Source organism: Schistocerca nitens, chromosome 8 (assembly GCF_023898315.1).
Source record: "Schistocerca nitens isolate TAMUIC-IGC-003100 chromosome 8, iqSchNite1.1, whole genome shotgun sequence".
Taxonomy (NCBI): Eukaryota; Metazoa; Arthropoda; class Insecta; order Orthoptera; family Acrididae; genus Schistocerca; species Schistocerca nitens.
Window position 1 is genome coordinate 600,901,125 of NC_064621.1, and position 16,518 is coordinate 600,917,642.

Here is a 16,518-nt window from a genome sequence, read left to right on the forward strand (position 1 = left end):
TTTGACATAAGACCAAAATTTCTTAGGATTTTCTGCCAAGTCAGTACATAGAACTTTACTTTCGAAGTCATTGAACGCCTCTCGCATAGCCCTCCTCACACTACATTTCGCTTCGCGTAATTTTTGTTTGTCTGCAAGGCTTAGGCTATGTTTATGTTTGCTGTGAAGTTCCCTTTGCTTCCGCAGCAGTTTTCTAACTCGGTTGTTGTACCACGGTGGCTCTTTTCCATCTCTTACGATCTTGCTTGGCACATACTCATCTAACGCATATTGTACGATGGTTTTGAACTTTGTCCACTGATCCTCAAAAGTTTTGTGTTGAGCCGTCAGGTACTCTGTAATCTGCTTTTTGTCACTTTTGCTAAACAGAAAAATCTTCCTACCCTTTTTAATATTTCTATTTACGGCTGAAATCATCGATGCCGTAACCGCTTTATGATCGCTGATTCCCTGTTCTGCGTTAACTATTTCAAATAGTTCGGGTCTGTTGGTCACCAGAAGGTCTAATATGTTATCGCCACGAGTCGGTTCTGTGTTTAACTGCTCAAGGTAGTTTTCAGATAAAGCACTTAAAAAATTTCACTGGATTCTTTGTCCCTGCCACCCGTTACGAACGTTTGAGCCTCCCAGTCTATATTCGGCAAATTAAAATCTCCACCCAGAACTATAACATGGTGGGGAAATCTACTCGAAATATTTTCCAAATTATCCTTCAGGTGCTCGGAAACAGGAGCTGCTGAGCCAGGGGGCCTATAGAGACATCCAATTACCATGTCTGAGCCTGCTTTAACCGTGACCTTCACCCAAATCATTTCACATTTCGGACCTCCGTCAATTTCCTTCGATACCATTGCACTTATTATCGCTATAAACACGCCTCCCCCTTCTCTGTCCAGCCTGTCTCTGCGGTATACATTCCAATCTGAGTTTAGGATTTCATTACTGTTTACATCTGGTTTCAGCCAACTTTCTGTCCCTAGTACTATATGGGCGTTGTGACCGTTTATTAATGAGAGCAGTTCTGGGACCTTTCTATAGACGCTCCTGCAGTTTACTATTAGCACATTAATATTGTTATTCCCTGTTGCATTTTGCCTACTCCTACCTTGCCGCGTCTCAGGAGGCGTCTTGTCGGGCCTAGGGAGGGAATTCTCTAACCTAAAAAACCCCCATGTGCACTCCACACGTACTCCGCTACCCTTGTAGCCGCTTCCGGCGTGTAGTGCACGCCTGACCTATTCAGGGGGACCCTACATTTCTCCACTCGATAGCGGAGGTCGAGAAATTTGCACCCCAGATCTCCGCAAAATCGTCTGAGCCTCTGGTTTAAGCCTTCCACTCGGCTCCAAACCAGAGGACCGCGATCGGTTCTGGGAACGATACTACAAATAGTTAGCTCTGATTCCACCCCGCGAGCGAGGCTTTCCGCCTTCACCAATTCCGTCAACCGCCTGTACGAACTGAGGATGACCTCTGATATAACGGGAGAGAGCGTTCTAACGTTGGGTTTCTGCTACTGCAAAGGACGAAGAACAGGCATCCTTATAACTGAACGGGAGGGAAACAGATTTTGCTCTGATGAGAACCACAGTTCCTGCAGCGTCATTCAGACAAAAGCGTTAAGGATGAAGAGCGATGTGAGACATGTACGTTGACAACAGACCCAAGGCCACAGACTGTACGGAAGTCGCCGTACTCGTCTGCACGAAGATGGGACAGTTGTGGGTAAGATGGTAAAATACGAGCCAAGTTAAGATTGTGACAGATATATCACAGGCACTGACTCCAGCCTACCTGGGAAAGACCTTGCAGAATAACTTCACTGTAAAACTTTCTTTCTCAGACCCAAAGGGAATACCTTTTTAAATATTTATAGGAGGTGGAGAGATATTTGCAAATTGTAGCAGCGTGTTCCGTCCATGTTAGGTTTTCATTAGCTATTACCTCTAATATAGGTTGCAATGTTCGTTGGGAGCGATCTGACACTAGTGAATAGAAAAATATTCTGCATCCAAGATCGTTTGATATTTTATTTCACAATAACCGGTTTCGACAGAATCTTGCTGCCAGCGTAGGGTCTGCAATGTACCAATAGTAACGCCATTACCATGAGAATTTACCACTGTGTATAGACTCGCATATCAGTGATAAGAAGTACATAATCATAATTTTACATACTTCCAGAAATTTATTATTTACACACATACATGCTACCAGGACAATGAGAACACTTCCCGCTCATAGGAAACCACACGACGTTGGCCTAAGAAACGCACAAAAAAGAACATACAAAATATCCAACTGTATACACAAGAGGGGAGGTGAACAAATAGTGTGTCCTGTGGAGATCCGGTTGTTTCACCTGTAAGGAAGCGTCTTTTTGTACACGAGGATCTGTGGTCTGTGTGGCCATCCAAGCTAAGGCGTGCCTATAATGGTATACTGTACTAGCGTAGATGTACCGGGTGATCAAAAAGCCAGTTGTTGTTGTTGTGGTCTTCAGTCCTGAGACTGGTTTGATGCAGCTCTCCATGCTACTCTATCCTGTGCAAGCTTCTTCATCTCCCAGTATCTACTGCAACCTACATCCTTCTGTATCTGTTTAGTGTATTCATCTCTTGGTCTCCCTCTACGATTTTTACCCTCCACGCTGCCCTCCAATGCTAAATTTGTGATCCCTTGATGCCTCAAAACATGTCCTACCAACCGATCCCTTCTTCTGGTCAAGTTGTGCCACAAACTTCTCTTCTCCCCAATCCTATTCAATACCTCCTCATTAGTTACGTGATCTACCCACCTTATCTTCAGCATTCTTCTGTAGCACCACATTTCGAAAGCTTCTATTCACTTCTTGTCCAAACTATTTATCGTTCATGTTTCACTTCCATACATGGCTACACTCCATACAAATACTTTCAGAAACGACTTCCTGACACTTAAGTATATACTAGATGTTAACAAATTTCTTTTCTTCAGAAACGAATTCCTTGCCATTGCCAGTCTACATTTTATATCCTCTCTACTTCGACCATCATTAGTTATTTTACTCCCTAAATAGCAAAACTCCTTTACTACTTTAAGTGTCTCATTTCCTAATCTAATCTCTGCAGCATCACCCGATTTAATTTGACTACATTCCATTATCCTCGTTTTGCTTTTGTTGATGTTCGCCTTATATCCTCCTTTCAAGACACTGTCCATTCCGTTCAACTGCTCAAAGCCAGTATGAATTTGAAAACTTAATAAACCACGGAATAATGTAGATAGAGAGGTAAAAATTGACATACATGCTTGGAATGACATGGGGTTTTATTAGAATACCCCATATTGCTAGATGGGTGAAAGATCTCTTGCGCGCCACTTTCGTCATGCTTGGCCTCCCAGGTCCCCAGACCTTAGTCCGTGCGATTATTGGCTTTGGGGTTACCTGAAGTCGCAAGTATATCGTGATCGACCGACATCTCTAGGGATGCTGAAAGACAACATCCGATGCTAATGCCTCACCATAACTCCGGACATGCTTTACAGTGCTGTTCTCAACATTATTTCTCGACTATAGCTATTGTTGAGGAATGATGGTGGACATATTGAGCGTTTGCTGTAAAGAACATCATCTTTGCTTCGTCTTACTTTGTTATGCTAATTATTGCTATTCTGATCAGATGAAGCGCCATCTGTCGGACATTTTTTGAACTTTTGTATTTTTTTGGTTCTAATAAAACCCCACGTCATTCCAAGCGTGTGTGTCAATTTGTACCTCACTATCTACATTATTCCGTGATTTATTCAGTTTTCAAATTTATACTGACTTTTTGATCACCCGGTATGTCCTGCATATTCACTCTAGAGCGGGCAATATTTGCCTTCAGTTAGTATCTACGTGGATGTCAGATACTCGGTAATATTGGAGCCATGGTGTAGTGGTTCTACAGTATAGTTTTTGTAGGAATGTCAGTTCATGATTCTCCTGTGTATTTCTGTAAGAATGTCAAGCATCGATATGTGCCCACATACGCCACCTGTTGACCATGTAACGGCTCCCTCTGCCGTAAGCTGTTTGCCACGACTGTACACGCTATTTGTCCACTCCTGAGAAGACAGTTGGTCCAATGGATATTTTATATGTTTTTTTTTTTTTTTTTTGTAGTTCACAAACCAACGTGTTGTCGTTTCCTATGAGCGGAAAGTGTTTTCATTGTCTTGATGGCATGTACGCATGTTAATAAGAATTTTCCGAAGGTATCTAAATTAATGCTTATGTTCTTCTTATCCTGGATATATGGGTTTATACACAGCGATAAAGCCTCTTTGTCATGCCTTCAGTTTTAGTACATTGTATATCCAATGATGACAGCAAGGTTCCGACGAAACCGGTTATTGTGAAATAAAATAAAAATATCAAGTGCCTTGGCTGCAGAAGATCTTGGCTGCGATTCCCGAAATTGTGAGCTAATGAGCCTTGAATAATAAATCTCTAGACAATACCCACCAAGGAAGTATAATTGCGAAAAAATAAAGAGCTTAAGAAGATAACTCCACAAAACCCGTGACATACAGAATATACCGAATGAGATTTTCACTCTGCAGCGGAGTGTGCGCTGATATGAAACTTCCTGGCAGATTAAAACTGTGTGCCCGACCGAGACTCGAACTCGGGACCTTTGCCTTTCGCGGGCAAGTGCTCTACCATCTGAGCTACCGAAGCACGACTCACGCCCGGTACTCACAGCTTTACTTCTGCCAGTATCTCGTCTCCTACCTTCCGAACTTGCCAGGAAGTTCCATATCAGCGCACACTCCGCTGCAGAGTGAAAATCTCATTCTGGAAACCTCCCCCAGGCTGTGGCTAAGCCATGTCTCCGCAATATCCTTTCTTTCAGGAGTGCTAGTTCTGCTAGGTTCGCAGGAGAGCTTCTGTAGAGTTTGGAATGTAGGAGACGAGATACTGGCAGAAGTAAAGCTGTGAGGACGGGGCGTGAGTCGTGCTTGGGTAGCTCAGTTGGTAGAGCACTTGCCCGCGAAAGGCAAAGGTCCCGAGTTCGAGTCTCGGTCGGGCACACAGTTTTAATCTGCCAGGAAGTTTCATACAGAATATAGATGGGCAGAACATCTCCCCAAGTTTTAACTCATACTACAGGTGCTGAGTATGGGCTCCATTTGTGACGCGGGGAACGTCAATGGGTGCGTGCAATTCGTTGAAATCGTCGTCACGAATTATCCGGGAAGGCGTGACAGCTTTGTATATCTGTTAATTGGGTTGCCTACCTGCAGGTGCAAAACTAATTCGATGCAACATGTTCTGACACGGCCACGGCCACGGCGCGAACCACGCATCGCAACTTAGAGGCGCGCTCTGTCCAGTGATAAGTTCTATTATTCTGTATGCATTGTAGTTTTGACGCAGTTTTCTTCTGAAACCCTCGACGTACTTACAGATAATTCTGCGTGTGTCGAAATCGCGTACTGACAACTCTGCCGGATCAACCAAACTCGAGATGCGGGCTATGCGACACCATAGGGGCTGGTGAGCACGGTAAGCTGGCGTGGGCAGTGACCGGCAAGCGGGGCTGTGTAGCCGCGCCGCGGCCGCTTTCACACGGGGGAGGCGCCCTGTCCCTGCGATGACGCGAGGTAGCCGCGCTCGCAGTTTTCATGACGTGTAAGTCATCAGAGACCGAGGGCTGACTCAGGTGAACAAAGACGTGGAATAATAACAGGTGTCTCTTCGTTAGTAATTTATCGATTCATCGGAAGTGATTTAGTGAAACCAGAGGAACGTTATTTTACAATAGCAGGACGTGGAGCTGAGGCCCGCTGCAGACTGATTGGAAGTCATTTACTTACAAAATCCAACATCATCTTCGGTTTTGATGAAAACAGACTGACAGCTCCTGGTTTCACAAAACTCATTACATTACAGCTAGAAGTAACAATACTAGTAAGAATCAGTCTACCATCTGTAAATACTTTTAAGGTGGTATTACACCCACTATTACAAAAAGTTGGTACGCAATTTCCCAGTCACAGCTCGGAGTGGACTGAAGAATCTCTGACAGACAGAATGAAGTCTGTTAGCTTGGACGGAGACATGGACGCACTTTTGGGTGTACTGAAGAGAAGTGTGTCCCATGTGCTATTGTTTATGTTATTATTAAAAGCTTAACGGGTAGTTTTAACTGCGGTCCCAGTCTTTTAGCATTGTACGTCGTCATCCACATGGAGATGTTACCCAATAAATACACTGTAAGAGAAAAAGAAGAAGAAGAAGCACGAAGGAATTTTCGAATGCACAGGCTGGCAGGTGTCACTCAACTGAGGCGGCCGCCCCTTCAGGACAGGAAGGTGGGCTCGCCCAACGATCACGACAGGAATGCGTTTCTGCACAGGGGACTAGTTACCCTTCACGAGCTCTACTAAGTTTGCTTGCAACTCATCCAGTTGTTCCATATCTGTGTTTTACACGTCACACTACCATCACTACCCTAGGGGTTACAGGTCATCAGGTCAGTCATCAATCAACCTAGCGAAACCAAAAGCTTAGAGTCTGACAGTAATGTAGTTGATATAGATTAGTTTTACGGGTCACCCATTTCAATTCCATACCCCATCCCTATGCTTGAGCTATTTTACACCAACAGTATATTATTTTCCAGGTAGTAAGTCATATGCTTACCAAGTTTCCTCGGAATTGGTGCAAGTGTTCAGAGTTACACTTTACATGTCTCCACTGTGTCACGCCCACAGCAAAATAGAAGTGCTAGTAATGTCCTAAACCCGTGGTAATCATCTCCTACTACCACTAAGCCATGGTGTGTCTGCCACGTACCTCCGTTTTTATAGATGGGCTTAAACTGAACTCCATCGACAAGATTTCAGAGTTGCTTCAGACATTTTTCTGGTTATTTTGGTACGACTCAACGCGTGCTATTGCGTGGCTCGTTACAGTGTAATTGTATTTCTTTCGACCTCTTACCGCTATTTGTATTTTTATCTACACTACTGGCCATTAAAATTGCTACACCACGACGATGACGTGCTACAGACGCGAAATTTAACCGACAGGTAGAAGATGCTGTGATACGCAAATGATTAGCTTTGCAGAGTATTCACAAGAGGTTGGCGCCGGTGCGCCACCTACAGCGTGCTGACATGAGGAAAGTTTCCGACCGATTTCTCATACACAAACAGTAGTTGACCGGCATTGCCTGGTGAAACGTTGTTGTGATGCGTCGTGTAAGGAGGAGAAATGCGTACCATCACGTTTCCGACTTTGATAAAGGTCGTGTAGTACCCTATCGCGATTGCGGTTCATCGTATCGCGACATTTCTGCTCGCGTTGGTCGAGATCCAATGACTGTTAGCAGAATATGGAATCGGTGGGTTCAGGAGGGTAATACGGAACGCCGTGCTGGATCCCAACGGCCTCGTATCACTAGCAGTCGAGATGACAGGCATCTTATCCGCATGGCTGTAACGGATCATGCAGCCACGTCTCGATCCGTGAGTCAACAGATGGGGACGTTTTCAAGACAACAACCATGTGCACAAACAGTTCGACGGCGTTTGCAGCAGCACGGACTATCAGCTCGTAGACCATGGCTGCGGTTACACTTGACGCTGCATCACAGACAGGAGCGCCTGCGATGGTGTACTCAAAGACGAACCTGGGTGCACGAATGGCAAAACGTCGTTTTTCGGATGATTCCAGGTTCTGTTTACAGCATCATGATGGTCGCATCCGTGTTTGGCGACATCGCGGTGAACGCACATTGGAAGCGTGTATTCGTCATCGCATACGGGCGTATCACCCGGCGTGATGGTATGGCGTGCCATTGCTTACACGTCTCGGTCACCTCTTGTTCGCATTGACGGCACTTTGAACAGTGGACGTTACATTTCAGATGTGTTACGACCCGTGGCTCTACCCTTCATTCGAGCCCTGCGAAACCCTTCATTTCAGCAGGATATTGCACGACCGCTTTTTACAGGTCCTGTACGGGCCTTTCTGGATACAGAAAATGTTCGACTGCTGCCCCGGCCAGCACATTCTCCAGATCTCTCACCAACTGAAAACGTATGGTCAATGGTGGCCGAGCAACTGGCTCGTCATAATACACCAGTCACTACTCTTGATGAACTGTGCTATCGTGTTGAAGCTGTATGGGCAGCTGTACCTGTACACGCCATCCAAGCTCTGTTTCTCAATGCCCAGGCGTATCAAGGCCGTTATTACGGCCAGAGGTGGTTGTTCTGGGTACTGATTTCTCAGGATCTATTCACTCAAATTGCGTGAAAATGCAATCTCATGTCAGTTCTAGTATAATATATTTGTCTAGTGAATACCCGTTTATCATCTGCATTTCTTCTTGGTGTAGCAATTTTAATGGCCAGTAGTGTACATTGCACTGATAATACACTGACGGAAAAAAGAAGTTGTGCTCCATAAATGAAAGTTGGTCGGTGTGTTTCTACATCTCAAAGATGCTGTCTGTTCAAATTACGCCCAGCCGCAAAATGAGGATGCAGATCAGGTTTACTTTAAACACGAGGTGTAGCGGTCGTGAGCGTGAGATTCGGCATGGTGAGTCGATGTTGGTCAAGAATGCTTTTAAGGGGATAAGACACACTTTTAGCAACACCTCACAGAGTTCGTGTAATAGGGCTACGAATAACTGGATCTTCCTCCTGCGACAGCGCAGAGAATGTCGCCGCTGCGTATGACCTCGTATGACCGCTGACAGCGGTGGTCAGGAGAACGTGGCAACACCCAGAGGAGAGGGAACACCATCGTGTTTGGCGTACGGCTCTGCCTCACCGTACTGCATCTGCAGCAGCAGTTTCAGCGGCATTTGGCACCACGGTGACACAACCAATTACAAATCGGTTACTTAAAGGGCAGCTCCGAGCCAGGCGCCCTGTAGCGTGCATTTCACTCTGTACCACTGATGGCCGCGGGTTGATTCTACTTACCTCGGGCTATATGGGGCGCGATTTCATATGATAGCAGAAGCAATCGCATGGTTATCCCAGGTCTAAGGCGCTGCAGTCATAGACTGTGCGGCTGGTCCCGGCGGAGGTTCGAGTCCTCCCTCGCGCATGGGTGTGTGTGTTTGTCGTTAGGATAATTTAGGTTAAGTAGTGTATAAGCTTAGGGACTGATGACCTTAGCAGTTAAGTCCCATAAGATTTCACACACATTTGAACTTTTTTTTTTTTTTTTTTTTTTTATCCCACTTACTCTGACTGCAAGTTTGTAAGTCAGTCTGGTGATTCGGCCTGTTGTGCTGCCATTCGTGAACAGCATTTCAGGGGATCCTTTCCAACACGATAACGCTCGCCCACATACCGCTGTTGCAAAACAACATGCGCTACAGAGTGTAGACATGTTTCCTTGGCTTGCTCGATCACCAAATCTGTCTCCAATCGAGCACATGTGGAACATCATCGAACGACAACTCCAGTCTCATCCACAAACAGCATTAACTGTCCCTCTATTGACCGACCGAGTGCAACGGTAATCCGTCCCACAAACTGACATCTGGCACCTCTACAACACAATTCGTGCATATTCGCGTGCTTGCGTTTAACATTCTGGCGGTTACACCGGCTATTAACGTACGAGAATTTCACATTTGCAATGGCTTAGCTCGCACTTACATTAACCTGTTATCTTCCAATGTTAATCACTTAATTATCTTACCTAGAGAAATGTATTCCCCAAATTTCATTTCTTTACTTTAATTATGTTTTGGTGTTGCGATTTTTTTTCCCGTCATTGTATCTGCACAATAGTTCAGTTGCCGACTGTATGCGTTGTGTGCTTTTGTTGGGAAACAAACTTGTTCTTTTCACGCACGGTAATTGCTGCTGAGAACAGTAATGCCCTCTTTACGATTCGCCCTCAAACTTGCATTAAGTACTATTCAGATCTGTGTCGAGTTCGCTTTCCTGGCAGTGTTAGTTGTGTGTTAACGCTGATACACAATAGAATACATAGTTTTACTAACGAAAACTTAGCCAATGTGCTCCTGGTTCAATGAATGCAGTAACAGACACACACAACGACGCTACGCTGTCTTGTTCCCGCATCACAGTTCTTTGCTGCATCTGTAGGTAGGCGGAGGTTGTTCCATTACTCTGTGTTTTGTGATGTGCGTTCTTGTGATTTGCGTTTTGGTAGTTGTGTATTACAAGCTTTTTCAATGCTGTGGAAGTCTTAGGGCAGAAACAAAGGCAACTTGAATAACAAACCGAATAAATCATTATATTGTTACTGCATAACGAGCCACCGGGATCCACGTACCCCTTGCATCACTATACTCACAAAATATTACCGAAATACGCAGACATTTTGTAGACAGAGTTCACGTTCACACTGTATATGAGGTGGACAAGAACAGTCTGATGAGTTCAGAGCTGAGTAGTGGATATGCACTCGATTAAAAATTTCCGAAGAAGCATATATCGGAAATTCACTCTTCAAAGGTTCAAAATGGCTCTAAGCACTATGGAACTTAACATCTGAGGTCATCAGTCCCCTAGACTTAGAACTACTTAAACCTAACTAACCTAAGGACATCACACACATCCATGCCCGAGGCAGGATTCGAACCTGCGACCGTAGCAGCAGCGCGGTTCTGGACTCAAGCGCCTAGAACCGCTCGGCCACAGCGGCCGGCACTCTTCGAAGGGATAAGGTCATAAAAAGATATCCAATCGGCGACGAGCGCCCGGAGGAGACTACATCCAACGTAATTTGCCCCGGCTAATACGTATTATGGTAAACAGCGCAGTTACTTATTAACTTAGTTCGGGATGCCGGTTCCAGCTGACAAGCCACTGTGGGGAAACATGAAACTCCTATTCACATCTCGTTACGCTAACGCCAATTTCCAGCGATGTTTAATGGGTAAAGCTTCATCAAATCAGCTAAGATGAAGGTACCGTAATGTCATTAATTTGTTAAGATATTATGCACTAATGTAGAAGCAGCACTGCAGTAAGGTAGCTAACGTGTGGTGCAATGAACTCTTATTCTAAGGAGTACAGTACACTTTATTTTTAAATACTCATGTATCCTCAATTCACTTTTTTTACAGTAAATACTCGAAATTCTTGCCTCCAACGTCGCTACAATAGCGTTGTCGAAAAAATTATTGGCGCACCCACTAGAAAATTCCTGGCACTTTGCGAATGACTAAATTAGCCTCCACCATCCGTGTGACCCGCTCTTACCGGACAAACTTGCAGGCCCTAGTTGCTGGTTTTATAGCCATAGCTCTGCAGTGGTGTATTTCAGATCTACGGCTGTTTGGGCAATTTTGCTCGATCTGACGCCTCGATATCTGGAGGGCGGTTTCGTGTGCGCAAATGCCGTAATCGGTAATGCGGTGCTATGCCTTCCCCACCCCCGTCCTCACTCATTACGAGTTACGGTTTCTGGTCACATTCCTCTGAAGGCGTTTCATGTCAGGTGTTCGTCTCAGATTATAACAGGCCTCAGAAGGCCCAACGGTACCAACCGACTGCCGTGTAATCCTCAGCTGACAGGCGTGACTGGATGCGGATATGGAGGGGCATGTAGTCAGCACACCGTTCCACCGGCCGTTGTCAGTTTGCTGACCGGAGCCGCTACTTCTCAGTCAAGTAGCTCCTCAGTTGACCTCAAAAGGGCTGAGTGCGCCTTAGTTGCCAACAGCGCTCGGCTGACGCAGACGGTGACCCATCCAACTGATAGCCCAGCGCGACAGCACTCAACTTCGGTGATATCACCACAGCGGTACTACCGTTGGTCTCAGATTATAAAACCTTGCTCTGTTCAAGCTGTTACTGCACTTGCGAATGTCTACCATTCCTTTTACTATGAAGATACGTACGGTTCACAATAAGTACCTTAGCCGAGTACTGCACTGACCGTAGACGGTACATCAAGCACAGAAATCTTGAGAAATCAGCGAAAGCGGAACACACAGCCTTTCCAAAATGGACAAGTTTGAGAAAATGAAGGTTAATTCGCATGTGTCTACGTACTGGAATTCCATAGTAAAAGAAGCAGTAGAAATGTACTGTGCAGTTACAATTAAAAGAAAACAGCCCTCGGTCACAAATTTTTAACGAATTAACCGGGTTTGGACACTGCTAGGAGTGTGTTCCTCAGAATTTACAGCGAAGAATGGTCTATAACATAGTCACAGAATTATGACTAAAACCGTATGATACAAATTATCGTGAAAGACTGGCAGTACTACTGCCAGGCTTTCACGATAATTCCGTACTTATAATTTGTATTATATATTTTTAGTCATAATTCTGTGACCATGTTATAGACCATTCTTCGCTGTAAATTCTGAGGAAGACACTCCTAGCAGTGTCGAAACCCGGTTAATTCGTTAAAAATTAGTGACCGAGGGCTGTCTTCTTTTAACTGTAACTATTCACGGTCTCCGACCATGCAGCCATGTACAAAATTTTGTACTGCGCAGTAATGGTTAAAACGGGGACAGAGCTTATAATATCACTTGAGACGGGGCGGCTTCAAAGAAATGCAACCAAAAGTCGTAACTCTTAAGAGGACAGCGGCTGCTGAGGTTGGGCTCCGTTCCCCTGCCGCTTCTCAATAGCAGCTAAGTAGGGACGGTTGCGTGGCAGTTGGGACATATCGCCGCATTACCGACTTCCCGCATTTCTGTATGCGAACCCGCCATTCAGATGACGTCTCCGCGAACTGAAACTAGAATTCCTAGCGACGTCAGACGACATACCACGAGTCCGAACTCCACACTAAAGGAAGCAGACTTTGCTGCTGGCCGATAATTACACTACTGGCCATTAAAATTGCTACACCAAGAAGACATGCAGATGATAAACGAGTATTCATTGGACAAATATATTATACTAGAACCGACAAGTGAATACATTTTCGCACAATTTGGGTGCATAGATCCTGAGAAATCAGTACCCAGAACGCCCACTTCTGGCCGTAATAACGGCCTTGATACACCTCGGCTTTGACTGAAACAGAGCTTGGATAGCGTGTACAGGTACAACTGCCCATGCAGCTTCAACACAATACCACAGTTCAAAAATGGTTCAAATGGCTCTGAGCACTATGGGACTTAACTGCTGAGGTCATCAGTCCCCTAGAACTACTTAAACCTAACTAACCTAAGGACATCACACACATCCATGCCCGAGGCAGGATTCGAATCATGCGACCGTAGCGGTCACGCGTACCACAAGTCATCAAGACTAGTGACTGAGGTATTGTGACGAGCCAGTTGCTCGGCTACCATTGACCAGACGTTTTCAATTGGTGAGAAATCCGGAAAATGTGCTGGCCAGGGCAGCAGTCGAACATTTTCTGTATCCAGAAACGCCCGTACAGGACCTGCAACATGCGGTCCTGCATTGTCCTGCTGAAATGTAGGGTTTCGCAGGGATCGAATGAAGGGTAGAGCCACGGGGCGTAACACATCTGAAACGTAACGTTCAATGTTCAAAGTGCCGTCAATGCGATCAAGAGGTGACTGAGACGTGTAACCAATGGCACCCCCTACCATCACGCCTGATGACACGTCAGTATGGCGATGACGAATACATGCTTCCAATGTGCGTTCACCTCGATGTCGCCAAACACGGATGCGACCATCATTATGCTGTAAACAGAACCTGGATTCATCCGAAAAGATGACGTTTTGCCATTCGTGCACCCAGGTTCGTCGTGGAGTACACCATCGCAGGTGCTCCTGTCTGTGATGCAGCGTCAAAGGTAACCGCAGCCGTGGTCTCCGAGCTGATAGTCCATGCTGCTGCAAACGCCGTCGTACTGTTCGTGCTGATGTTTGTTGTCTTGCAAACGTTCCCATCTGTTGACTCAGGGGTTGAGATGTGGTTGCACGATCCTTTACAGCCATGCGGATAAGATGCCTGTCATCTCGACTGCTAGTGATACGAGGCCGTTGGGATCCAGCACGGCGTTCCGTATTACCCTCCTGAACCCACCGATTCCATATTCTGATAACAGTCACTGGATCTCGACCAACGTGAGCAACAATGTCGCAATACGATAAACCGCAATCGCGATAGGCCATAATCCAACCTTTATCAAAGTCGGAAACGTGATGGTACGCATTTCTCCTCCTTACACGAGGCATAACAACAACGTTTCACCAGGTAACGCCGGTCAACTGCTGTTTGTGTATGAGAAATCGGTTGGAAACTTTCCTCATGTCAGCACGTTGTAGGTGTCGCCACCGGCGGCAACCTTGTGTGAATGCTCTGAATAGCTAATCATTTGCATATTACAGCATCTTCTTCCTGTCAGTTAAATTTCGCGTCTGTAGCACGTCATCGTCGTGGTGTAGCAATTTTAATGGCCAGTAGTGTACCTCCTGTATAAAAAGGTGTTGTTAATCTTCTAAAGTTCGGCTTCAGCTCCGATTAGCCGTCGGGGCACCGAGATTTTAGTATCCGGTTCGTTTTGTTCACCTTATGTAACCTATGTGCTGACAATAGATGCAGTGTGTGTGGGAGCATGTTGACGTGTGGGCGGCGCGGCGGCGACTGTTGCAGGTACTACGAGACGGGGTCGATCCGGCCGCGCGCCATCGGCGGCTCGAAGCCGCGCGTCGCCACGGCCGAGGTGGTCAGCAAGATCTCGCAGTACAAGCGCGAGTGCCCGTCCATCTTCGCCTGGGAGATCCGCGACCGGCTGCTGCAGGAGGGCGTCTGCTCCAACGACAACATCCCCAGCGTGAGTACCCGCGCACGGCGACGCCCTGCCTCTGCCTGACACCAGCTGACTGCCCGTGGCTCACTGATTACTCCCATCGACTGTTCGTCTACGGCTGGTTGAAACACGTCTATGAAGTACGGTCGCCATATAAATGTTGCTCAACGATTCCTCTGAAAGAGCAATCGCTCACATTAATCGATATAGTGTAACACCCCACCCGTCACTTATCTGGTTTTGGTGTGTGTTCACCCCAGGTAATTGACTAACAGATCAGCAGAGTGTGCAAAACTGCCGCAATGTCGGATAACGCGAAGAAAGTAATAAGGCCCTGTGACTCCTGATTGAACTGCGGTGGCAGTGTTGACATTGATTGATTCAGAATTGATCCCTTTTAATTGAAAAGGGGTGCACATTGTTGTTATATTCAGCTATTTAACACCAGATGCAAATGTTGAACATAAAATTAAGAAAGTGACTTGGGATTTCAACTACTTGATTGAAAACAGATGCAGTCGATTAGCACAGATTTAATTTAACTCACGACCTTCAATCATCATATTACATGACTCTCCTAACAGGCAGTGGTAATAAACATCGTTTGCGTGGAGTAAAGCGCGATAACAAAAGTAATTCCTATCGACTGACCCAGGCGTAATGCGAAGTGCGAGAAGAATTCTACAACACACGGCCCATGAAACCCTCGTGGAAACTTTGCCGACGTGATCCAACAAATTAATCAGTGGCCGGAGCGGGCGCAATATCACCGAATTCAGCGTGACGGGGCGTCGTCGTTTGCGGATGTCGGCCGACCTCGTGGTGCTGCAAGGCTGCGCTCGTCTATTCACTTCTAGCTATCTTGCTCAGTACATAGCTGAATGAAAACTTTCTATCTCCAAGCTCAATCGTTCCGTTTGCTAAGTCCTAAACTGCAGAGTGCTCACTCTCTCTCAGGCAAGCTGAGTAAAGAACGCCACGTCCGCACTCTAGGCAAGCTGGGAACGGAAGACCCCTACGGAGACCTCTCGCAGTCCGCTCTTCGCCTCGGTTTCCCCTCCAGCAAAATCACTTACGCCAATTGCAGCGCAAGCCGCATTAATTATGCATCGCTTCCCAGCGCTGACCGATGCCTGCTCTGGGAAGTGAACAAATTCCCACAAAATTTCCCTTCCTCTCAACTTCTGCTATTTAGCTCCTCCCAGGACACACATCAAGGTTAGCGTCTGCACAAACACCAATTTTTCCGGAATTCTGACTCCCAGGAGAGTACTTCAAATTCCTCGGTCCTACGTTTCCATGGGAGGCGGGCGTATTTCATTCTGTCGCTCTTCACCTGATTTACTTCAGACTCTGCAGACCGTGAATTCAGCGTGAAGTTGCTATAGTCACGAACACCCATATTTTGACCTCTGTTGACCGCTCCACCGTAGCTTTGCGCGGCTTTCTCGCATGTTTCACTGAAAACGGGACGACGGACATCTATCAACAGGCGTACAAGTTCTCCGTCTGCCTGCCGTTACACCAGCATGGGGTCAACCACCCACTCACTGTCACTCATCTTAAGGCGGCTGGAGGCCGCGCCCCGTTACCACTTTCTCAGAGCTTAAGCCACCCTAAGCTGCCTATTGTCGCTTCCCTTCGCCACTCCCCTGGCGGCCACGGTCAATTCTGAGTACTTCCCTGGGACAAACTAGCCTCCAGTAAATCGACGCGTTTCCACAAAGTTTTCATTTGGTGTGAATTACTTTAAAACCATCACCCGACATTAATTATTTCAATACGTCCAT

The 16,518-nt window shown here is 46.2% G+C and overlaps 1 protein-coding gene across 1 annotated transcript in view; it reads left to right on the top strand.

Annotated features, from left to right (window-relative positions):
* The window catches only part of LOC126199690 (paired box protein Pax-3-B-like), a 160,700-nt gene that overhangs the window by 64,093 nt on the left and 80,089 nt on the right, over positions 1-16,518 (top strand). Inside the window, exon 4 of the mRNA XM_049936617.1 lies at positions 14,572-14,752. Within this exon, the coding sequence (XP_049792574.1) occupies positions 14,572-14,752 (181 nt within the window). The remainder of the gene's footprint in view (positions 1-14,571; positions 14,753-16,518) is intronic.